General features: G+C 49.7%; 1 protein-coding gene across 1 annotated transcript in view; it reads left to right on the top strand.

Moving 5' to 3' along the window:
• LOC137542185 (tyrosinase-like) overlaps positions 1-27,497 on the top strand; it is a 299,951-nt gene that overhangs the window by 218,948 nt on the left and 53,506 nt on the right. Inside the window, exon 3 of the mRNA XM_068263912.1 lies at positions 22,415-22,619. Coding sequence (XP_068120013.1) covers positions 22,415-22,619 — 205 coding nt within the window. The remainder of the gene's footprint in view (positions 1-22,414; positions 22,620-27,497) is intronic.

The following is a 27,497-nucleotide window of genomic DNA, read 5'->3' as shown; positions in this document are numbered from 1 at the left end:
GTTAAACCTCTTTCAGACAGGTAGCTGACAAGAGGTGAATTCACTGACTGTCAGCTGCTCTACTACACTGTCTGAGCGCTTGCTAACAATCGGTACTGGCACTGGACAAGCAGCCCTCCACGGAGTCACATCCAAGCATGGCCCCTGCTGTGATCAAACACAACATGTCATGGTTCTCAGCTGTCTATCCGAAAGAGGCCTTAGATGTGTAGTAGTTCCCAAATAAACCTGCATGCAGAAATAAATAACGTGTCCACCATTTCTTATTCTTACTGGCATATCCCAATACATCTTCACCTCAGGATTTTCTTTTACAGTACTGTGAAGAAAGGTTAAAGCAGTAGGATTAGCCATACTATGCCAGGGGAAAAACACATATATAAGTAGATAAATACTTGCTCTACTTACATAACACATGTATTATACTGTCCACATTTTGATTTCAGTGACTTTTATATAGTAAATGAAGAGAATTTTGTTCCTGGTGGGAATCATGTCTTTTGCCCACAGTTTAGGCTAAATCCTGAAGTCATTTCTGCCCTTTACTTTTTTTTTCTTTTCTCCTCCAATCGCTGAGTCACCTCAGCCTTGCTTGAAAACACAAGTGAGCAGGGCATCGTGTTTCAGATAAGCAGCTAGGAAGGGAAATAAAGGAAAGAGGAGCAATATATTATAGATAAAAAGAACCCCCAGCATGCAACTGTTTGGCACTGACTACTAAAGGGCCAGTGCTCCTAAACTATGTGATAACTCCAAATCATAACAGCAGAAAACGTTCTGAATGCAGAATTAGCATATTTATCACTTAATACACTCAGACCAGTTGCTGCTGAAATTTGATTTTTAAGGTGACAATACCGCTTTAAAGTGGACTTGCAATGTTTAATAGTGGTCTATGTATATTTACCTGGATCTTCCTCCAGCCCCATGGGGTGTGTGAGCTCCCTTTCCATCCTCTCCAGCTGCTCCATTATCTCATCCCCACTGGTAATCTGGCAGGTAATTCTCTTATGTGCCCAGCTGTGTGTGCGCGCCTGTGCCTGGGAGCATTCTACACCTTCACAGTATTACTACACACTCGGGCAGAATGCTCCTGGTTGTGGGAATGTAATGCTACCAGGCATCAGGGTGAACAAGCTGCACATGCAACAAAGAGCGTGATAGGCCAGATTGCTGGCGGGGATAATGAGATAACAGAGAGGCTGGGAGGACAGCGAGGGAGCCCACATACCTCATGGGGCTGGTGGAAGCCTCCTGTAAGTATAAAAATACCACTATTAAAGTGTACCAGTTACAAACTAACATAAAATATTTATACATACCTGAGGCTTCCTCCAGCACCATCCGCACGGATCGCTCCCACGCCGCCATCCTCAGTCTTCAGCTCCGGCATCGGGTCCTGTAACTTCAGCCAGTCGTGGCCTGTCTGAGCATGAGCAGTGCGCTATCTCCATCTCTCTCTGTCGGAGAATAGCACTGCGCAGTACTATTCTCCGATGGCGGCAGCGCACTGCGCATGCTCAGACAGGCCATGACTGGCTGAAGTTACGGGACCCGATGCCGGAGCTGAAGACTGAGGATGGCGGCGTGGGAGCTTTCCGTGCGGATGGTGCTGGTGGAAGCTCCAGGTATGTATAAAACTTTTATTTTACTTTGTCTCTGGTTTCCTTAAAGCATCTCAGGTTTCCTTTAACAATTACAATATAACAAGCATGCATACAGGTGCCTGCTGTGTGCACTTCCCATGTAATCCTGGTACTAGCCATAATTTAGGGGTAGATAAGGAATCATCTGGTAAGGTCCAGCTTGTGTTATGTACCGGCTGGTAAAGGCTTGGACTTTCCTACACAGTGCACACAGCATGCAGGACACTAGTGGCTTTGGCTGCTCTCTGTTTCTGTCCCTCCAGCTTTCTCTCTTTTTTTTACCAAAAAAAAAAAAGTTTTATTAAACCATTAGAACAAGTACAGCAAATACAATGCTTTCAAAGGGAGTACATGATAACATATTGAAGACAGTATTAACAGCATAGAATATGCACAAAAACCTTCAAAATAGTCAGCAATTTGAATAAAATCAGCATTATAGACAACTAGCTAGGGCTATAGAAATAGAACTCTATGCCAGCTAACAGTATTCCTATGAAATTTAAGAAAGTTATCTGCCCTGATAGCTTAAGCAACAGTCATAGAAACGTTTACCTCCAGCTTTCTCCCTCCAGTGTCAGCTCACCTCTCCCCCTCAAGCTTCAGGCTCCTCTCCTCCCCATCCAGTGACAGGCTGGGCTTCAGTCTTCTCCCCCTCCCTTCTGAGGCTCTCTTATCTCCCGGCATTCTGATGATCTTTGGCTCTGACTCACACACAGTAGCTGCAGAAGCACGTGTGTTATTGCCGCTGCCTTGTTTTCGCTTCCTCCCCCTAGTTGTCGGCACACACACACACTCAGTCAGCTCCTCCTTCTCCCACACTCCTCTGCAAGCAGCCGGGAAAAACACAGCCACGCTGGTGATTGGCTGGCAGTACCTGGCCAGCCAATCTGAGAACAGAGGAGGGAATTGTGTTGCCAGGGAGCTCGGCCTGGGCGGGCCCTGGGGCAGCTAGTTTTACCGGCAAATGACATGCCGGAAATAATTAAATTCCGGTGCCGGCTTTTTAGCTGATTTAACGGCCAGGCCGGGCAGATACCGGCTGGGTGGCAACCCTACTGCTATAGTGACACTGGCTCACTACTATAATGACACTGGCTCGCTGCTATAGTGACACGGGCTCACTGCTATAGTGACACTGGCTCACTGCTATAGTGACACTGGCACACTGCTATAGTGACACTGGATCACTGCTATAGTGACACAGGCTCACTGCTATAGTGACACTGGCTCACTGCTATGGTGACACGGGCTCACTGCTATAGTGACACTGGCTCGCTGCTATAGTGACACTGGCTCACTGCTATAGTGACACTGGCTCACTGCTATAGTGACACGGGCTCACTGCTATAGTGACACTGGCTCACTGCTATAGTGACACTGGTTCGCTGCTATAGTGACACGGGCTCACTGCTATAGTGACACTGGCACACTGCTATAGTGACACTGGCACACTGCTATAGTGACACTGGATCACTGCTATAGTGACACAGGCTCACTGCTATAGTGACACTGGCTCACTGCTATACTGACACTGGCTCGCTGCTATAGTGACACTGGCTCGCTGCTATAGTGACACTGGCTCGCTGCTATAGTGACACTGGCTCACTGCTATAGTGACACGGGCTCACTGCTATAGTGACACTGGCTCACTGCTATAGTGACACTGGTTCGCTGCTATAGTGACACGGGCTCACTGCTATAGTGACACTGGCACACTGCTATAGTGACACTGGCTCACTGCTATAGTGACACAGGCTCACTGCTATAGTGACACTGGCTCACTGCTATGGTGACACGGGCTCACTGCTATAGTGACACTGGCACACTGCTATAGTGACACTGGCACACTGCTATAGTGACACTGGCTCGCTGCTATAGTGACACGGGCTCACTGCTATAGTGACACTGGCTCACTGCTATAATGACACTGGCTCGCTGCTATAGTGACACTGGCTCACTGCTATAGTGACACTGGCTCACTGCTATAATGACACTGGCTCGCTGCTATACTGACACTGGCTCACTGCTATAGTGACACTGGCTCACTGCTATAGTGACACTGGCTCACTGCTATAGTGACACTGGCTCACTGTTATAGTGACACTGGCTCGCTGCTATAGTGACACTGGCTCGCTGCTATAGTGACACTGGCATACTGCTATAGTGACACTGGCTCACTACTATAATGACACTGGCTCACTGTTATAGTGACACTGGCTCACTGTTATAGTGACACTGGCTCACTGCTATAGTGACACTGGCTCGCTGCTATAGTGACACTGGCATACTGCTATAGTGACACTGGCTCACTACTATAATGACACTGGCTCACTGCTATAGTGACACTGGCACGCTGCTATAGTGACACTGGCTCAGTGCTATAGTGACACTGGCACGCTGCTATAGTGACACTGGCTCAGTGCTATAGTGACACTGGCTCACTGATATAGTGACACTGGCTCACTGCTATAGTGACACTGGCTCACTGCTATAGTGACACTGGCTCACTGCTATAGTGACACTGGCACGCTGCTATAGTGACACTGGCTCGCTGCTATAATGACACTGGCTCGCTGCTATAGTGACACTGGCTCGCTGCTATAGTGACACTGGCTCGCTGCTATAGTGACACTGGCTCGCTGCTATAGTGACACGGGCTCACTGCTATAGTGACACTGGCTCACTGCTATAGTGACACTGGCACACTGCTATAGTGACACTGGCACGCTGCTATAGTGACACTGGCTCAGTGCTATAGTGACACTGGCTCACTGATATAGTGACACTGGCTCACTGCTATAGTGACACTGGCTCACTGCTATAGTGACACTGGCTCACTGCTATAGTGACACGGGCTCACTGCTATAGTGACACTGGCTCACTGCTATAGTGACACTGGCTCACTGCTATAGTGACACGGGCTCACTGCTATAGTGACACTGGCTCACTGCTATAGTGACACTGGCACGCTGCTATAGTGACACTGGCTCAGTGCTATAGTGACACTGGCTCACTGCTATAGTGACACTGGCTCACTGCTATAGTGACACTGGCTCACTGCTATAGTGACACTGGCACGCTGCTATAGTGACACTGGCTCGCTGCTATAATGACACTGGCTCACTGCTATAGTGACACTGGCTCACTGCTATAATGACACTGGCTCACTGCTATGGTGACACGGGCTCACTGCTATAGTGACACTGGCTCGCTGCTATAGTGACACTGGCTCACTGCTATAGTGACACTGGCTCACTGCTATAGTGACACGGGCTCACTGCTATAGTGACACTGGCTCACTGCTATAGTGACACTGGTTCGCTGCTATAGTGACACGGGCTCACTGCTATAGTGACACTGGCACACTGCTATAGTGACACTGGCACACTGCTATAGTGACACTGGATCACTGCTATAGTGACACAGGCTCACTGCTATAGTGACACTGGCTCACTGCTATACTGACACTGGCTCGCTGCTATAGTGACACTGGCTCGCTGCTATAGTGACACTGGCTCGCTGCTATAGTGACACTGGCTCACTGCTATAGTGACACGGGCTCACTGCTATAGTGACACTGGCTCACTGCTATAGTGACACTGGTTCGCTGCTATAGTGACACGGGCTCACTGCTATAGTGACACTGGCACACTGCTATAGTGACACTGGCTCACTGCTATAGTGACACAGGCTCACTGCTATAGTGACACTGGCTCACTGCTATGGTGACACGGGCTCACTGCTATAGTGACACTGGCACACTGCTATAGTGACACTGGCACACTGCTATAGTGACACTGGCTCGCTGCTATAGTGACACGGGCTCACTGCTATAGTGACACTGGCTCACTGCTATAATGACACTGGCTCGCTGCTATAGTGACACTGGCTCACTGCTATAGTGACACTGGCTCACTGCTATAATGACACTGGCTCGCTGCTATACTGACACTGGCTCACTGCTATAGTGACACTGGCTCACTGCTATAGTGACACTGGCTCACTGCTATAGTGACACTGGCTCACTGTTATAGTGACACTGGCTCGCTGCTATAGTGACACTGGCTCGCTGCTATAGTGACACTGGCATACTGCTATAGTGACACTGGCTCACTACTATAATGACACTGGCTCACTGTTATAGTGACACTGGCTCACTGTTATAGTGACACTGGCTCACTGCTATAGTGACACTGGCTCGCTGCTATAGTGACACTGGCATACTGCTATAGTGACACTGGCTCACTACTATAATGACACTGGCTCACTGCTATAGTGACACTGGCACGCTGCTATAGTGACACTGGCTCAGTGCTATAGTGACACTGGCACGCTGCTATAGTGACACTGGCTCAGTGCTATAGTGACACTGGCTCACTGATATAGTGACACTGGCTCACTGCTATAGTGACACTGGCTCACTGCTATAGTGACACTGGCTCACTGCTATAGTGACACTGGCACGCTGCTATAGTGACACTGGCTCGCTGCTATAATGACACTGGCTCGCTGCTATAGTGACACTGGCTCGCTGCTATAGTGACACTGGCTCGCTGCTATAGTGACACTGGCTCGCTGCTATAGTGACACGGGCTCACTGCTATAGTGACACTGGCTCACTGCTATAGTGACACTGGCACACTGCTATAGTGACACTGGCACGCTGCTATAGTGACACTGGCTCAGTGCTATAGTGACACTGGCTCACTGATATAGTGACACTGGCTCACTGCTATAGTGACACTGGCTCACTGCTATAGTGACACTGGCTCACTGCTATAGTGACACGGGCTCACTGCTATAGTGACACTGGCTCACTGCTATAGTGACACTGGCTCACTGCTATAGTGACACGGGCTCACTGCTATAGTGACACTGGCTCACTGCTATAGTGACACTGGCACGCTGCTATAGTGACACTGGCTCAGTGCTATAGTGACACTGGCTCACTGCTATAGTGACACTGGCTCACTGCTATAGTGACACTGGCTCACTGCTATAGTGACACTGGCACGCTGCTATAGTGACACTGGCTCGCTGCTATAATGACACTGGCTCGCTGCTATAGTGACACTGGCTCGCTGCTATAGTGACACTGGCTCGCTGCTATAGTGACACTGGCTCACTGCTATAGTGACACGGGCTCACTGCTATAGTGACACTGGCTCACTGCTATAGTGACACTGGTTCGCTGCTATAGTGACACGGGCTCGCTGCTATAGTGACACTGGCACGCTGCTATACTGACACTGGCTCACTGCTATAGTGACACGGGCTCACTGCTATAGTGACACTGGCACACTGATATAGTGACACTGGCTCACTGCTATAGTGACACTGGCTCACTGTTATAGTGACACTGGCTCACTGCTATAGTGACACTGGCTCACTGCTATAGTGACACTGGCTCGCTGCTATAGTGACACTGGCTCGCTGCTATAGTGACAAGGTCTCACTGCTATAGTGACACTGGCTCACTGCTATAGTGACACTGGCTCACTGCTATAGTGACACTGGCTCACTGCTATAGTGACACTGGCTCGCTGCTATAGTGACAAGGTCTCACTGCTATAGTGACACTGGCTCACTGCTATAGTGACACTGGCTCACTGCTATAATGACACTGGCTCGCTGCTATAGTGACACTGGCTCACTGCTATAGTGACACTGGCTCACTGCTATAGTGACACTGGCTCACTGCTATAGTGACACAGACTCACTGCTATAGTGACACTGGCTCCCTGCTATAGTGACACTGGCTCACTACTATAATGACACTGGCTCACTGCTATAGTGACACTGGCTCAGTGCTATAGTGACACTGGCTCACTGCTATAGTGACACGGGCTCACTGCTATAGTGACACTGGCACACTGCTATAGTGACACTGGCTCACTGCTATAGTGACACTGGCACGCTGCTATAGTGACACTGGCTCACTGCTATAGTGACACAGACTCACTGCTATAGTGACACTGGCATACTGCTATAGTGACACTGGCTCACTACTATAATGACACTGGCTCACTGCTATAGTGACACTGGCTCAGTGCTATAGTGACACTGGCTCACTGCTATAGTGACACGGGCTCACTGCTATAGTGACACTGGCACACTGCTATAGTGACACTGGCTCACTGCTATAGTGACACTGGCACGCTGCTATAGTGACACTGGCTCAGTGCTATAGTGACACTGGCTCACTGATATAGTGACACTGGCTCACTGCTATAGTGACACTGGCTCACTGCTATAGTGACACTGGCTCACTGCTATAGTGACACTGGCTCACTGCTATAGTGACACTGGCACGCTGCTATAGTGACACTGGCTCGCTGCTATAATGACACTGGCTCGCTGCTATAGTGACACTGGCTCACTGCTATAGTGACACTGGCTCACTGCTATAGTGACACTGGCTCACTGCTATAGTGACACGGGCTCACTGCTATAGTGACACGGGCTCACTGCTATAGTGACACTGGCTCACTGCTATAGTGACACTGGTTCGCTGCTATAGTAACACGGGCTCACTGCTATAGTGACACTGGCACACTGCTATACTGACACTGGCTCACTGCTATAGTGACACGGGCTCACTGCTATAGTGACACTGGCACACTGCTATAGTGACACTGGCTCACTGCTATAGTGACACTGGCTCACTGTTATAGTGACACTGGCTCACTGCTATAGTGACACTGGCTCACTGCTATAGTGACACTGGCTCGCTGCTATAGTGACAAGGTCTCACTGCTATAGTGACACTGGCTCACTGCTATAGTGACACTGGCTCACTGCTATAGTGACACTGGCTCACTGCTATAGTGACACTGGCTCGCTGCTATAGTGACAAGGTCTCACTGCTATAGTGACACTGGCTCACTGCTATAGTGACACTGGCTCACTGCTATAGTGACACTGGCTCGCTGCTATAGTGACACTGGCTCACTGCTATAGTGACACTGGCTCACTGCTATAGTGACACTGCCTCACTGCTATAGTGACACTGCCTCACTGCTATAGTGACACGGGCTCACTGCTATAGTGACACTGGCACACTGCTATAGTGACACTGGCTCCCTGCTATAGTGACAAGGTCTCACTGCTATAGTGACAAGGTCTCACTGCTATAGTGACACTGGCTCGCTGCTATAGTGACAAGGTCTCACTGCTATAGTGACACTGGCTCACTGCTATAGTGACACTGGCTCACTGCTATAGTGACACTGGCTCACTGCTATAGTGACACTGGCTCGCTGCTATAGTGACAAGGTCTCACTGCTATAGTGACACTGGCTCGCTGCTATAGTGACACTGGCACACTGCTATAGTGACACTGGCTCACTGCTATAGTGACACTAGCACACTGCTATAGTGACAAGGTCTCACTGCTATAGTGACACTGGCTCGCTGCTATAGTGACAAGGTCTCACTGCTATAGTGACACTGGCTCTCACTGCTATAGTGACACTGGCTCACTGTTATACTGACACTGGCTCACTGCTATAGTGACACTGGCTCACTGCTATAGTGACACTGGCTCACTGCTATAGTGGCACAGGCTCACTGCTATAGTGACACTAGCTCACTGCTATAATGACACTGGCTCACTGCTATAGTGACACTGGCTCACTGCTATAGTGACACTGGCTCGCTGCTATAGTGACTAGAGTTGGGCCGAACGGTTCGCCGGCGAACGTGGTTCGCGCGAACTTAGGTGGTTCGCGTGCGGGTGTCGCACGCGAACGTTTTGCGGCAAAAGTTCGCAAAAAATCGGTTCGCCCCATAATGCACCTGAGGGTCAACTTTGACCCTCTACATCACAGTCAGCAGGCCCAGTGTAGCCAATTAGGCTACACTAGCCCCTGGAGCCCCACCCCCCCTTATATAAGGCAGGCAGCGGCGGCCGTTATGGCCACTCGTGTGCCTGCATTAGTGAGAGTAGGGCGAGCTGCTGCAGTCTCTCATAGGGAAAGATTAGTTAGGCTTAACTTCTTCCTGGCTGCATACCTGTTCTGTTCAGTGAGCCCTCAGCCCACTGCATACCTGTACTGTGATCCTGCCACTGCATACCTGTTCATTGATCCTGCCACTGCATACCTGTTCAGTGATCCTGCCAGTGCATACCTGTTCATTGATCCTGCCACTGCATACCTGTTCAGTGATCCTGCCAGTGCATACCTGTTCATTGATCCTGCCACTGCATACCTGTTCATTGATCCTGCCACTGCATACCTGTTCATTGATCCTGCCACTGCATACCTGTTCAGTGAACCCGCCACTGCATACCTGTTCTGTTCAGTGAACAGTTTGGTGTGTCAGTGTGAAGCAGTACCTTAATTACACTACCTGATTGATGTATACACATGCAAGATGTTTTAAAGCACTTTAGGCCTGTCATTTAGCATTCAATGTGATTTCTGCCCTTAAAACGCTGCTTTGCGTCAAATCCAGATTTTTCCCGGGGACTTTTGGCATCTATCCCACTCCGCCATGCCCCCCTCCAGGTGTTAGACCCCTTGAAACATCTTTTCCATCACTTTTGTGGCCAGCATAATTTTTTTTTTTTTCAAAGTTCGCATCCCCATTGAAGTCTATTGCGGTTCGCGAACTTTAACGCGAACCGAACCTTCCGCGAAAGTTCGCGAACCCGGTTCGCGAACCTAAAATCGGAGGTTCGGCCCAACTCTAATAGTGACAAGGTCTCACTGCTATAGTGACACTGGCTCGCTGCTATAGTGACACTGGCACACTGCTATAGTGACACTGGCTCACTGCTATAGTGACACTGGCACACTGCTATAGTGACAAGGTCTCACTGCTATAGTGACACTGGCTCGCTGCTATAGTGACAAGGTCTCACTGCTATAGTGACACTGGCTCTCACTGCTATAGTGACACTGGCTCACTGTTATACTGACACTGGCTCACTGTTATACTGACACTGGCTCACTGCTATAGTGACACTGGCTCACTGCTATAGTGACACTGGCTCGCTGCTATAGTGACACTGGCTCGCTGCTATAGTGACACTGGCTCATTGCTATAGTGACACTGGCTCTCACTGCTATAGTGACACTGGCTCACTGCTATAGTGACACTGGCTCACTGCTATAGTGACACTAGCTCACTGCTATAATGACACTGGCTCGCTGCTATAGTGACACTGGCTCGCTGCTATAGTGACACTGGCTCATTGCTATAGTGACACTGGCTCTCACTGCTATAGTGACGCTGGCTCACTGCTATAGTGACACTGGCTCACTGCTATAGTGACACGGGCTCACTGCTATAGTGACACTGGCTCACTGCTATAGTGACACAGGCTCACTGCTATAGTGACACTGGCTCACTGCTATGGTGACACGGGCTCACTGCTATAGTGACACTGGCACACTGCTATAGTGACACTGGCACACTGCTATAGTGACACGGGCTCGCTGCTATAGTGACACGGGCTCGCTGCTATAGTGACACTGGCTCACTGCTATAGTGACGCAGGCTCACTGCTATAGTGACACTGGCTCACTGCTATAGTGACACTGGCTCACTGCTATAGTGACACTGGCACACTGCTATAGTGACACTGGATCACTGCTATAGTGACACAGGCTCACTGCTATAGTGACACTGGCTCACTGCTATGGTGACACGGGCTCACTGCTATAGTGACACTGGCACACTGCTATAGTGACACTGGCACACTGCTATAGTGACACTGGCTCGCTGCTATAGTGACACGGGCTCACTGCTATAGTGACACGGGCTCACTGCTATAATGACACTGGCTCGCTGCTATAGTGACACTGGCTCACTGCTATAGTGACACTGGCTCACTGCTATAATGACACTGGCTCGCTGCTATAGTGACACTGGCTCACTGCTATACTGACACTGGCTCACTGCTATAGTGACACTGGCTCACTGCTATAGTGACACTGGCTCACTGTTATAGTGACACTGGCTCACTACTATAATGACACTGGCTCACTGCTATAGTGACACTGGCTCACTGTTATAGTGACACTGGCTCACTGCTATAGTGACACTGGCTCGCTGCTATAGTGACACTGGCATACTGCTATAGTGACACTGGCTCAGTGCTATAATGACACTGGCTCAGTGCTATAGTGACACTGGCTCACTGCTATAGTGACACGGGCTCACTGCTATAGTGACACTGGCACACTGCTATAGTGACACTGGCTCACTGCTATAATGACACTGGCTCGCTGCTATAGTGACACTGGCTCACTGCTATAGTGACACTGGCTCACTGCTATAGTGACACTGGCTCACTGCTATAATGACACTGGCTCAGTGCTATAGTGACACTGGCTCACTGCTATAGTGACACGGGCTCACTGCTATAGTGACACTGGCACACTGCTATAGTGACACTGGCTCACTGCTATAGTGACACGGGCTCACTGCTATAGTGACACTGGCTCACTGCTATAGTGACACTGGCTCACTGCTATAGTGACACTGGCTCACTGTTATAGTGACACTGGCTCACTGCTATAGTGACACTGGCTCACTGCTATAGTGACACTGGCTCACTGTTATAGTGACACTGGCTCACTGCTATAGTGACACTGGCTCGCTGCTATAGTGACACTGGCATACTGCTATAGTGACACTGGCTCAGTGCTATAATGACACTGGCTCAGTGCTATAGTGACACTGGCTCACTGCTATAGTGACACGGGCTCACTGCTATAGTGACACTGGCACACTGCTATAGTGACACTGGCTCACTGCTATAATGACACTGGCTCGCTGCTATAGTGACACTGGCTCACTGCTATAGTGACACTGGCTCACTGCTATAGTGACACTGGCTCACTGCTATAATGACACTGGCTCAGTGCTATAGTGACACTGGCTCACTGCTATAGTGACACGGGCTCACTGCTATAGCGACACTGGCACACTGCTATAGTGACACTGGCTCACTGCTATAATGACACTGGCTCGCTGCTATAGTGACACTGGCTCACTGCTATAGTGACACTGGCTCACTGCTATAGTGACACTGGCTCACTGTTATAGTGACACTGGCTCACTGCTATAGTGACACTGGCTCACTGCTATAGTGACACTGGCTCACTGCTATAGTGACACTGGCTCACTGCTATAGTGACACTGGCTCACTGCTATAGTGACACTGGCTCACTGCTATAGTGACACGGGCTCTCTGCTATAATGACACTGACTCACTGCTATAGTGACACTGGCCCGCTGCTATAGTGACACTGACTCACTGCTATAGTGACACTGGCTCACTGCTATAGTGACACTGGTTCGCTGCTATAGTGACACGGGCTCACTGCTATAGTGACACTGGCACACTGCTATACTGACACTGGCACACTGCTATAGTGACACTGGCTCACTGCTATAGTGACACTGGCACACTGCTATAGTGACACTGGCTCACTGCTATAGTGACACTGGCTCACTGTTATAGTGACACTGGCTCACTGCTATAGTGACACTGGCTCACTGCTATAGTGACACTGGCTCGCTGCTATAGTGACACTGGCTCGCTGCTATAGTGACACTGGCTCACTGCTATAGTGACACTGGCACACTGCTATAGTGACACTGGATCACTGCTATAGTGACACTGGCTCACTGCTATAGTGACACTGGCTCACTGCTATAGTGACACTGGCTCACTGCTATAGTGACACTGGCTCACTGCTATAGTGACACTGGCTCGCTGCTATAGTGACAAGGTCTCACTGCTATAGTGACACTGGCTCACTGCTATAGTGACACTGGCTCACTGCTATAGTGACACTGGCTCGCTGCTATAGTGACACTGGCTCACTGCTATAGTGACACTGGTTCACTGCTATAGTGACACTGCCTCACTGCTATAGTGACACTGCCTCACTGCTATAGTGACACGGGCTCACTGCTATAGTGACACTGGCACACTGCTATAGTGACACTGGCTCACTGCTATAGTGACACTGGCTCCCTGCTATAGTGACAAGGTCTCACTGCTATAGTGACAAGGTCTCACTGCTATAGTGACACTGGCTCGCTGCTATAGTGACAAGGTCTCACTGCTATAGTGACACTGGCTCACTGCTATAGTGACACTGGCTCACTGCTATAGTGACACTGGCTCACTGCTATAGTGACACTGGCTCACTGCTATAGTGACACTGGCACGCTGCTATAGTGACACTGGCTCACTGCTATAGTGACACTGGCTCTCACTGCTATAGTGACACGGGCTCACTGCTATAGTGACACTGGCTTACTGCTATAGTGACACTGGCTCACTGCTATAGTGACACTGGCACACTGCTATAGTGACACTGGCTCACTGCTATAGTGACACTGGCTCACTGTTATAGTGACACTGGCTCACTGTTATAGTGACACTGGTTCACTGCTATAGTGACACTGGCTCACTGCTATAGTGACACTGGCTCACTGCTATAATGACACTGGCTCACTGCTATAGTGACGCTGGCTCACTGCTATAGTGACGCGGGCTCACTGCTATAGTGACACTGGCTCACTGCTATACTGACACTGGCTCACTGCTATAGTGACACTGGCTCACTGCTATAGTGACACTGGCTCGCTGCTGTAGTGACACTGGCTCACTGCTATAGTGACACTGGCTCACTGTTATACTGACACTGGCTCACTGCTATAGTGACACTGGCTCACTGCTATAGTGACACTGGCTCACTGCTATACTGACACTGGCTCACTGCTATAGTGACACTAGCTCACTGCTATAATGACACTGGCTCACTGCTATAGTGACACTGGCTCATTGCTATAGTGACACTGGCTCTCACTGCTATAGTGACACTGGCTCACTGCTATAGTGACACTGGCTCACTGCTATGGTGACACGGGCTCACTGCTATAGTGACACTGGCTCACTGCTATAGTGACACTGGATCACTGCTATAGTGACACAGGCTCACTGCTATAGTGACACTGGCTCACTGCTATGGTGACACGGGCTCACTGCTATAGTGACACTGGCACACTGCTATAGTGACACTGGCTCGCTGCTATAGTGACACTGGCTCACTGCTATACTGACACTGGCTCACTGTTATAGTGACACTGGCACACTGCTATAGTGACACTGGCTCGCTGCTATAATGACACTGGCTCGCTGCTATAGTGACACTGGCTCACTGCTATAGTGACACTGGCTCACTGCTATAATGACACTGGCTCACTGTTATAGTGACACTGGCTCACTGCTATAGTGACACGGGCTCACTGCTATAATGACACTGGCTCACTGCTATAGTGACACGGGCTCACTGCTATAGTGACACTGGCTCACTGTTATAGTGACACTGGCTCACTGCTATAGTGACACGGGCTCACTGCTATAGTGACACTGGCTCGCTGCTATAGTGACACTGGCTCACTGCTATAGTGACACGGGCTCACTGCTATAATGACACTGGCTCACTGTTATAGTGACACTGGCTCACTGCTATAGTGACACGGGCTCACTGCTATAGTGACACTGGCTCGCTGCTATAGTGACACTGGCTCACTGCTATAGTGACACTGGCTCACTGCTATAGTGACACTGGCTCACTGCTATAGTGACACTGGCATACTGCTATAGTGACACTGGCTCACTGCTATAGTGACACTGGCTCACTGCTATAATGACACTGGCTCGCTGCTATAGTGACACTGGCTCAGTGCTATAGTGACACTGGCTCAGTGCTATAGTGACACTGGCTCACTGCTATAGTGACACTGGCTCACTGCTATAATGACACTGGCACACTGCTATAGTGACACTGGCTCACTGCTATAGTGACACTGGCTCACTGCTATAATGACACTGGCACACTGCTATAGTGACACTGGCTCACTGCTATAATGACACTGGCACACTGCTATAGTGACACTGGCTCGCTGCTATAGTGACACTAGCTCACTGCTATAATGACACTGGCTCGCTGCTATAGTGACACTGGCTCGCTGCTATAGTGACACTGGCTCACTGCTATAGTGACACTGGCTCACTGCTATAGTGACACTGGCACGCTGCTATAGTGACACTGGCTCACTGCTATAGTGACACTGGCTCACTGCTATAGTGACACTGGATCACTGCTATAGTGACACTGGCTCACTGCTATAGTGACACTGGCTCACTGCTATAGTGACACTGGCTCGCTGCTATAGTGACACTGGATCACTGCTATAGTGACACAGGCTCACTGCTATAGTGACACTGGCTCACTGCTATGGTGACACGGGCTCACTGCTATAGTGACACTGGCACACTGCTATAGTGACACTGGCACACTGCTATAGTGACACTGGCTCGCTGCTATAGTGACACGGGCTCACTGCTATAGTGACACGGGCTCACTGCTATAATGACACTGGCTCGCTGCTATAGTGACACTGGCTCACTGCTATAGTGACACTGGCTCACTGCTATAGTGACACTGGCTCACTGCTATAGTGACACTGGCTCACTGCTATAGTGACACTGGCACACTGCTATAGTGACACTGGCTCACTGCTATAGTGACACTGGCTCACTGCTATAGTGACACTGGCACACTGCTATAATGACACTGGCTCACTGCTATAATGACACTGGCTCGCTGCTATAGTGACACTGGCTCGCTGCTATAGTGACACTGGCTCAGTGCTATAGTGACACTGGCTCACTGCTATAGTGACACTGGCTCACTGCTATAGTGACACTGGCTCACTGCTATAGTGGCACGGGCTCACTGATATAGTGACACTGGCTCACTGCTATAGTGACACTGGCTCACTACTATAATGACACTGGCTCACTGCTATACTGACACTGGCTCAATGCTATAGTGACACTGGCTCGCTGCTATAGTGACACTGGCTCACTGCTATAGTGACACTGGCACACTGCTATAGTGACACTGCCTCACTGCTATAGTGACACTGGCTCACTGTTATAGTGGCACTGGCTCACTGCTATAGTGACACTGGCTCGCTGCTATAGTGACACTGGCATACTGCTATAGTGACACTGGCTCACTACTATAATGACACTGGCTCACTGCTATAGTGACACTGGCTCACTGTTATAGTGACACTGGCTCACTGCTATAGTGACACTGGCTCGCTGCTATAGTGACACTGGCATACTGCTATAGTGACACTGGCTCACTACTATAATGACACTGGCTCACTGCTATAGTGACACTGGCTCAGTGCTATAGTGACACTGGCTCACTGTTATAGTGACACTGGCTCACTGCTATAGTGACACTGGCTCACTGCTATAGTGACACTGGCTCGCTGCTATAGTGACACTGGCTCACTGCTATAGTGACACTGGCTCACTGCTATAGTGACACTGGCTCACTGCTATAGTGACACTGGCACACTGCTATAGTGACACTGGATCACTGCTATAGTGACACTGGCTCACTGCTATAGTGACACTGGCTCACTGCTATAGTGACACTGGCTCACTGCTATAGTGACACTGGCTCGCTGCTATAGTGACAAGGTCTCACTGCTATAGTGACACTGGCTCACTGCTATAGTGACACTGGCTCACTGCTATAGTGACACTGGCTCGCTGCTATAGTGACACTGGCTCACTGCTATAGTGACACTGGCTCACTGCTATAGTGACACTGCCTCACTGCTATAGTGACACTGCCTCACTGCTATAGTGACACGGGCTCACTGCTATAGTGACACTGGCACACTGCTATAGTGACACTGGCTCACTGCTATAGTGACACTGGCTCCCTGCTATAGTGACAAGGTCTCACTGCTATAGTGACAAGGTCTCACTGCTATAGTGACACTGGCTCGCTGCTATAGTGACAAGGTCTCACTGCTATAGTGACACTGGCTCACTGCTATAGTGACACTGGCTCACTGCTATAGTGACACTGGCTCACTGCTATAGTGACACTGGCTCACTGCTATAGTGACACTGGCACGCTGCTATAGTGACACTGGCTCACTGCTATAGTGACACTGGCTCTCACTGCTATAGTGACACGGCTCACTGCTATAGTGACACTGGCTTACTGCTATAGTGACACTGGCTCACTGCTATAGTGACACTGGCACACTGCTATAGTGACTCTGGCTCACTGCTATAGTGACACTGGCTCACTGTTATAGTGACACTGGCTCACTGTTATAGTGACACTGGTTCACTGCTATAGTGACACTGGCTCACTGCTATAGTGACACTGGCTCACTGCTATAATGACACTGGCTCACTGCTATAGTGACGCTGGCTCACTGCTATAGTGACACGGGCTCACTGCTATAGTGACACTGGCTCACTGCTATACTGACACTGGCTCACTGCTATAGTGACACTGGCTCACTGCTATAGTGACACTGGCTCGCTGCTGTAGTGACACTGGCTCACTGCTATAGTGACACTGGCTCACTGTTATACTGACACTGGCTCACTGCTATAGTGACACTGGCTCACTGCTATAGTGACACTGGCTCACTGCTATACTGACACTGGCTCACTGCTATAGTGACACTAGCTCACTGCTATAATGACACTGGCTCACTGCTATAGTGACACTGGCTCATTGCTATAGTGACACTGGCTCTCACTGCTATAGTGACACTGGCTCACTGCTATAGTGACACTGGCTCACTGCTATGGTGACACGGGCTCACTGCTATAGTGACACTGGCTCACTGCCATAGTGACACTGGATCACTGCTATAGTGACACAGGCTCACTGCTATAGTGACACTGGCTCACTGCTATGGTGACACGGGCTCACTGCTATAGTGACACTGGCACACTGCTATAGTGACACTGGCTCGCTGCTATAGTGACACTGGCTCACTGCTATACTGACACTGGCTCACTGTTATAGTGACACTGGCACACTGCTATAGTGACACTGGCTCGCTGCTATAATGACACTGGCTCGCTGCTATAGTGACACTGGCTCACTGCTATAGTGACACTGGCTCGCTGCTATAGTGACACTGGCACACTGCTATAGTGACACTGGCTCACTGCTATAGTGACACTGGCTCACTGCTATAGTGACACTGGCTCACTGCTATAATGACACTGGCTCACTGTTATAGTGACACTGGCTCACTGCTATAGTGACACGGGCTCACTGCTATAATGACACTGGCTCACTGCTATAGTGACACGGGCTCACTGCTATAGTGACACTGGCTCACTGTTATAGTGACACTGGCTCACTGCTATAGTGACACGGGCTCACTGCTATAGTGACACTGGCTCGCTGCTATAGTGACACTGGCTCACTGCTATAGTGACACGGGCTCACTGCTATAATGACACTGGCTCACTGTTATAGTGACACTGGCTCACTGCTATAGTGACACGGGCTCACTGCTATAGTGACACTGGCTCGCTGCTATAGTGACACTGGCTCACTGCTATAGTGACACTGGCTCACTGCTATAGTGACACTGGCTCACTGCTATAGTGACACTGGCATACTGCTATAGTGACACTGGCTCACTGCTATAGTGACACTGGCTCACTGCTATAATGACACTGGCTCGCTGCTATAGTGACACTGGCTCACTGCTATAGTGACACTGGCTCAGTGCTATAGTGACACTGGCTCACTGCTATAGTGACACTGGCTCACTGCTATAATGACACTGGCACACTGCTATAGTGACACTGGCTCACTGCTATAGTGACACTGGCTCACTGCTATAATGACACTGGCACACTGCTATAGTGACACTGGCTCACTGCTATAATGACACTGGCACACTGCTATAGTGACACTGGCTCGCTGCTATAGTGACACTAGCTCACTGCTATAATGACACTGGCTCGCTGCTATAGTGACACTGGCTCGCTGCTATAGTGACACTGGCTCATTGCTATAGTGACACTGGCTCACTGCTATAGTGACACTGGCACGCTGCTATAGTGACACTGGCTCACTGCTATAGTGACACTGGCTCACTGCTATAGTGACACTGGATCACTGCTATAGTGACACTGGCTCACTGCTATAGTGACACTGGCTCACTGCTATAGTGACACTGGCTCGCTGCTATAGTGACACAGGCTCACTGCTATAGTGACACTGGCTCACTGCTATGGTGACACGGGCTCACTGCTATAGTGACACTGGCACACTGCTATAGTGACACTGGCACACTGCTATAGTGACACTGGCTCGCTGCTATAGTGACACGGGCTCACTGCTATAATGACACTGGCTCGCTGCTATAGTGACACTGGCTCGCTGCTATAGTGACACTGGCTCACTGCTATAGTGACACTGGCTCACTGCTATAGTGACACTGGCTCACTGCTATAGTGACACTGGCACACTGCTATAGTGACACTGGCTCACTGCTATAGTGACACTGGCTCACTGCTATAGTGACACTGGCACACTGCTATAATGACACTGGCTCACTGCTATAATGACACTGGCTCGCTGCTATAGTGACACTGGCTCACTGCTATAGTGACACTGGCTCAGTGCTATAGTGACACTGGCTCACTGCTATAGTGACACTGGCTCACTGCTATAGTGACACTGGCTCACTGCTATAGTGGCACGGGCTCACTGATATAGTGACACTGACTCACTGCTATAGTGACACTGGCTCACTACTATAATGACACTGGCTCACTGCTATACTGACACTGGCTCACTGCTATAGTGACACTGGCTCGCTGCTATAGTGACACTGGCTCACTGCTATAGTGACACTGGCTCACTGCTATAGTGACACTGCCTCACTGCTATAGTGACACTGGCTCACTGTTATAGTGACACTGGCTCACTGCTATAGTGACACTGGCTCGCTGCTATAGTGACACTGGCATACTGCTATAGTGACACTGGCTCACTACTATAATGACACTGGCTCACTGCTATAGTGACACTGGCTCACTGTTATAGTGACACTGGCTCACTGCTATAGTGACACTGGCTCGCTGCTATAGTGACACTGGCATACTGCTATAGTGACACTGGCTCACTACTATAATGACACTGGCTCACTGCTATAGTGACACTGGCTCAGTGCTATAGTGACACTGGCTCACTGCTATAGTGACACAGGCTCACTGCTATAGTGACACTGGCTCACTGCTATAGTGACACTGGCTCGCTGCTATAGTGACACTGGCATACTGCTATAGTGACACTGGCTCACTACTATAATGACACTGGCTCACTGCTATAGTGACACTGGCTCACTGCTATAGTGACACTGGCTCACTGCTATAGTGACACTGGCTCACTGCTATAGTGACACTGGCTCACTGCTATAGTGACACTGGCTCACTGCTATAGTGACACGGGCTCACTGCTATAGTGACACTGGCTCACTGCTATAGTGACACTGGCACGCTGCTATAGTGACACTGGCTCAGTGCTATAGTGACACTGGCTCACTGATATAGTGACACTGGCTCACTGCTATAGTGACACTGGCTCACTGCTATAGTGACACTGGCTCACTGCTATAGTGACACTGGCTCACTGCTATAGTGACACTGGCACGCTGCTATAGTGACACTGGCTCACTGCTATAATGACACTGGCTCGCTGCTATAGTGACACTGGCTCACTGCTATAGTGACACTGGCTCACTGCTATAGTGACACGGGCTCACTGCTATAGTGACACTGGCTCACTGCTATAGTGACACTGGTTCGCTGCTATAGTGACACGGGCTCACTGCTATAGTGACACTGGCACACTGCTATACTGACACTGGCTCACTGCTATAGTGACACGGGCTCACTGCTATAGTGACACTGGCACACTGCTATAGTGACACTGGCTCACTGCTATAGTGACACTGGCTCACTGTTATAGTGACACTGGCTCACTGCTATAGTGACACTGGCTCACTGCTATAGTGACACTGGCTCGCTGCTATAGTGACAAGGTCTCACTGCTATAGTGACACTGGCTCACTGCTATAGTGACACTGGCTCACTGCTATAGTGACACTGGCTCGCTGCTATAGTGACACTGGCTCACTGCTATAGTGACACTGGCTCACTGCTATAGTGACACTGGCTCACTGCTATAGTGACACTGCCTCACTGCTATAGTGACACTGCCTCACTGCTATAGTGACACGGGCTCACTGCTATAGTGACACTGGCACACTGCTATAGTGACACTGGCTCGCTGCTATAGTGACACTGACTCACTGCTATAGTGACAAGGTCTCACTGCTATAGTGACACTGGCTCGCTGCTATAGTGACACTGACTTACTGCTATAGTGACAAGGTCTCACTGCTATAGTGACAAGGTCTCACTGCTATAGTGACACTGGCTCACTGCTATAGTGACAAGGTCTCACTGCTATAGTGACACTGGCTCACTGCTATAGTGACACTGGCTCACTGCTATAGTGACACTGGCTCACTGCTATAGTGACACTGGCTCGCTGCTATAGTGACAAGGTCTCACTGCTATAGTGACACTGGCTCGCTGCTATAGTGACACTGGCACACTGCTATAGTGACACTGGCTCACTGCTATAGTGACACTGGCATACTGCTATAGTGACACTGGCTCTCACTGCTATAGTGACACCGGCTCACTGCTATAGTGACACTGGCTCTCACTGCTATAGTGACAGCTGTTTGCAGGCAGCAGGAAGGTCACTGATGATCTCAGCCTGGCTCAGGTCTGCTCTGCTGCAGCAGGATCGTTATTTCTGGGATAAGCTGATCTTTATGATGTTTTTCTATTTTTGCAGATGGTTTGTGGAGGTCTGAATTATCCGGATTCCATATGCGTTATGAGCGATTGTGAATGTGAGCGGGACAAATTTATTCGCCAGGTTGGCCTAACTGGTTTTATTAAATCGACATACACAGACGTGGAAGCCTGCATGAACTTGCCTATAGACACGCCAGAATACAACTCTGCCTCGGTTAACAGCGCTCGCAACTGCTTCGAAGGTAAGTAACCAAAGCCAATATTTCACTGACGCCTTCAGTGGGATGCAAAAGTGTGGGCAACCTTGTTAATAGTCATGATTTTCCTGTATAAATCGTTGGTTGTTATGATAAAAATGTCAGTTAAATATATCATATAGGAGACACACTCAGTGATGTCTGAGATGTGAAATAACGTTTATTGGATTTACAGAAAGTGTGCAATCATTGTTTAAACAAAATTAACCAGGTGCATAAATGTGGGCACTAGTGATGGGCGAACATCCAGATGTTCGGGTTCGAGAACGTTCGGCCGAACGGTGTCCCGATGTTCGGTACGTTCGTGCCGAACACCGAACATAATGGAAGTCAATGGGGACCCGAACTTTCCTGCTTTGCAAAGCCTCCTTACATGTAACATAGACCAAATTTTCAGGGTATGTGGACAGGGGGGGGTGGGGGTGTGGGTATAAGAGGAAACTATTTTTTTTCCGAAAGGACCTTATAGTTTTTGAGAAAAACGATTTTTAAGTTTCAAAGGGAAATTGTCTTTTAAATGCGGAAAATGTCAGTTTTTTTTGGCACAGGTAACAACAATCTTGTATTATTTTCAAAGCAAAGCAATGAGTTTTGTCGCCATGCAGTGATTAATAAATAGAAATGGGATATTACGGAAAGTGGCAACGCTAAGCCATCACAGATGTTCATGGTCCTTGGTCGGGTTCGGACTCGGGGAGTGTTGCGTAGTCTTTTCCAATCCACGATTGATTCATTTTAATTTTGTGTCAGCCGGTCTGCATTTGCTGTGGAGAGGCGGATACGCCGATCTGTAATGATGCCTCCGGCAGCACTGAAACAGCGTTCGGACATAACGCTGGCTGCAGGACAAGCCAGCACCTCTATTGCGTACATTGCCAGTTCGTGCCAGATGTGTAGCTTAGAGACCTAATAATTGAAGGGTGCAGATGGATTGTTCAACATGGCTACGCCATCTGACATGTAGTCCTTGACCATCTTCTGCAGGCGATTGGTGTTGGAGGTGGAACTGGGCGATTGCTGTTCTGTGGGCTGCTGCATGGGTGTCATAAAATTTTGCCACTCCAAGGACACTGCCGATACCATTCCCTTGTGGGCACTACCTGCAGCTTGCGTTCTTTGTTCCCCTCCTCGTCCTGGGTTTGCGGAAGTCAGTCTGTCGGCGTACAACTGGCTAGAGGAGGGGAAGGATGTCAATCTCCTCTCTAATGTCTCCACAAGGGCCTGCTGGTATTCTTCAATTTTGACCTGTCTGACACTTTCTCCAATGAGTTTTGGAACATTGTCTTTGTACCGTGGATCCAGAAGGGTATAAACCCAGTAATCCACGTCGTCCAGAATTCGAACAACGCGCGGGTCGCGTTCAATGCAGTCTAGCATGAATTAAGCCATGTCTGCCACAGTCCTAACAGAATCCTTATCATGTTCTTCTGAGCTTGACGCACCCTCATCATCATCACCAGCATCACGCTGTTGCTCACCTTCTTCCTCGTCTTCTTCTGCTGTCCATTCCCGCTGAATCGTGGAAGTCCAACGTGCACCGCTCTGTCCCTCGGCAGTGGGGGCATCCAAGTCCTGCTCCAACTCCAGCTGTTCCTCGTCCTCTTCTTCAGCATAGCTGGGAGGACCAGCGTTTCCTGAGGCAGATTGTCTGATGTTGGTATCATCATCACGCTGATCGTTGTCCTCTTGAGATTCCCCCACTTGCATCCTGACTGCGGCTTCCTTGATCTGCAACATTGATCTCTTCAGTAAACACAGCAGTGGTATCGTAATGCTGACTGAAGAGTTTTCACCGCTCACAAGCAACGTGGATTGCTCAAAATTTTGGAGGACTTGGCAGAGGTCCAACATGGTGGCCCAATCAGATCCACAGAAGCTTGGTAGCTGCCCGGATGCGCCTCGGTACTGCGCCGTCATGTACTGGACCACTGCACTCTTCTGTTCGCAAAAGCGTGCTAGCATGTGCAGCGTCGAATTCCAGCGCGTGGGTACATCACACACCAAGCGATGGTTCGGTAGATTGAACCGCTCCTGCATCTTGGTGAGTCCCTCCGAAGCGGTTATGGACTTTCGGAAATATTTGGCCACTCGTCGCACCTTCAGCAGAAGATCTGCCACGCCTGGGTATGTCCTCAGGAACCGTTGAACAACTAGGTTCATAACGTGTGCCAGGCAAGGGATGTGTCTCAGCTTAGCCAACTTTAAAGCGCAAATGAGATTGCTCCCATTGTCACACACAACCATGCCTGGTTTCAGGTCCAGCGGTGCCAGCCACAAATCGGTCTGTTCCTTGATTCCCTTCCAAATTTCTTCACCTGTGTGCTGCTTATCTCCATGGCAGATCAGCTTCAGTAAGGCTTGCTGATGCATGGCAACAGCTGTGCTGCACTGCTTCCACGACGACCCTATTGCTGGGTTACCGATGCCGGATGAGGTACAGCTTTGAGAGGCGTTGGAGGAGAAGGAGTCAGAGTCGAGATTGGTGCCTCTGAGGGACGTCGGTCCAGCAGTTTGTGGCGTGGGCAACACCCGCGCCGTAGCTGGTGAGGAGGAGTCACTGCCAGGCTCCACAAGGTTCACCCAGTGCGCCGTCAGGGAGATGTATCGACCCTGTCCAAAGGCACTCGTCCAGGTGTCTGTGGTGAGGTGAACCTTGCAGGCAACGTCATTTTTCAAGCTTCTGGTTATTTTTCTAACCATGTGCTCATGTAACGCTGGCACTGCAGACCGCGCAAAATAGTATCGGCTGGGAACCACGTAACGTGGGATGGCAAGCGCCATCATGCGCTTGAAGCTGTTTGTCTCCACCACGCGATATGGCAGCATTTCGCAGGCCACAAACTTGGCTATGCTGGCTGTTAGTGCCACGGCCCGGGAGTCATTTGCTGGCAATTTTCTCTTGCGCTCAAACATCTCCGGGACAGACAACTGAACCGTAGGATCGCACACTGAAGGACAGTTGGTTGTTGTTGTCGTGGTGGTTGAAGACTGGGAAACGTCAAGAGGACTGTTGCGGAAACTGACATCGTCATCTACTACGGATGTTTGTGCACCACGTAATGGCTGGGCTGCTGCGGAGGAGGGTCTGGTGACAACGGAGGCAGTGTTGCTGGGGGCTGGAAGCGAGCCGCTACCCTGGCCTTGCGTGTTTGACCACAGAGTGCTATGTTTGGCTACAATGTGGCGGCGCATGCTGGTGGTGGAGAGGTTGTTGACATTTTTCCCCCTGCTCAGTCGGGTCCTGCACACCTTGCAAATCACCATGGTAACATCCACCCTGCAGTCTTCAAAGAAAGCCCAGACTTTTGAGCTCCTGCTTTGCTGGCGAGTTTGCTTCGTGCCTCTTTGGTGTCTCACTTCCACGGCTACGCCTGTTGTGTCCGAAATACCCCGCCTACTTTGTGGCACACGGCGAACTCTTGCAGCAGTGGGTGTACTGCTGCTATCCCGACAGCGAGGTTGTACTCGATAATCCGGGTCTGTGTCCACATCGTCCAAAACCTCCTCTTCCATCTCCTCATCTGTGACTGTGTCTGTGTGCAGTGGACTAGAGCTCCTTAGAACACCCTCTGCGCACCTCACTCCCATGTCTTCAAGATGTTCTTGGTGGACCTCCTGTAATTCCAATTCCTGCGCACATTGCTCAGGGATTTGGGTGTCTTCGTCCTCTCCTTGCATTTCAATGAGTGGTGCAGTTTCCTCGCACAATGGTTGTGAATCCGGGCACAACATTTCTGGCTGTTCCATTGTTTGTGGGGGTAGGAGTGGGAATAGCTCCTCCGAAGAGCCCATTGTGTCCGGAAATAATTGTTCGGACTGGTTATTCGGCCATTGTGTGCATGGTGTAGCTGCTGGTTGTGTCACCTTTGTGCCCACTGGCTCCTTGTAACTGGCAGAGGACCTCGTGCGTGACAAGGATGTGCTGGTGCTGCTGCTGCTTAACCCGCTGCTGGACGCTTGAGAGGTCAACCAATTCACTATCCGGTCCTGCTCTTGTGGATTAGTGAGGGTTGTTTGTCTGGCACACATGGGTGGTATTGAGTGGGTTTTCTTAGGTGCTCCACTGCAGCCTCTACGTGAACCGTCAGGGGAAACACCTCTTCCCTTGCCCCTCCCTCTTTCACTGGATTTCTTCATTATGGTTGTACTGATCCCAGCAGTACACGCACACTGACTGGCAGTACAGTGGCAATAAGACAATGCTATATAGTATGTTATACACTGGTGATGGACGGAAGTACTACTGATCCCAGCAGTACAGTGGCAATAAGACAATGCTATATAGTATGTTATACACTGGTGACGGACGGAAGTACTACTGATCCCAGCAGTACAGTGGCAATAGAATTCAATGCTATATAGTATGTTATACACTGGTGACGGATGGAAGTACTACTGATCCCAGCAGTACACGCTGACTGTGGCAGTACAGTGGCAATAAGACAATGCTATATAGTATGCTATATACTGGTGACGGATGGAAGTACTACTGATCCCAGCAGTACACGCTGACTGTGGCAGTACAGTGGCAATAAGACAATGCTATATAGTATATACTGGTGACGGACGGAAGTACTACTGATCCCAGCAGTACACGCTGACTATGGCAGTACAGTGGCAATAAGACAATGCTATATAGTATGCTATATACTGGTGACGGATGGAAGTACTACTGATCCCAGCAGTACACGCTGACTGTGGCAGTACAGTGGCAATAAGACAATGCTATATAGTATACACTGGTGACGGACGGAAGAACTACTGATCCCAGCAGTACACGCTGACTATGGCAGTACAGTGGCAATAAGACAATGCTATATAGTATATACTGGTGACGGACGGAAGTACTACTGATCCCAGCAG

This window comes from Hyperolius riggenbachi, chromosome 2, assembly GCF_040937935.1.
Source record: "Hyperolius riggenbachi isolate aHypRig1 chromosome 2, aHypRig1.pri, whole genome shotgun sequence".
Lineage (NCBI taxonomy): Eukaryota > Metazoa > Chordata > Amphibia > Anura > Hyperoliidae > Hyperolius > Hyperolius riggenbachi.
This window is presented reverse-complemented; position numbering and strand designations above follow the sequence as displayed.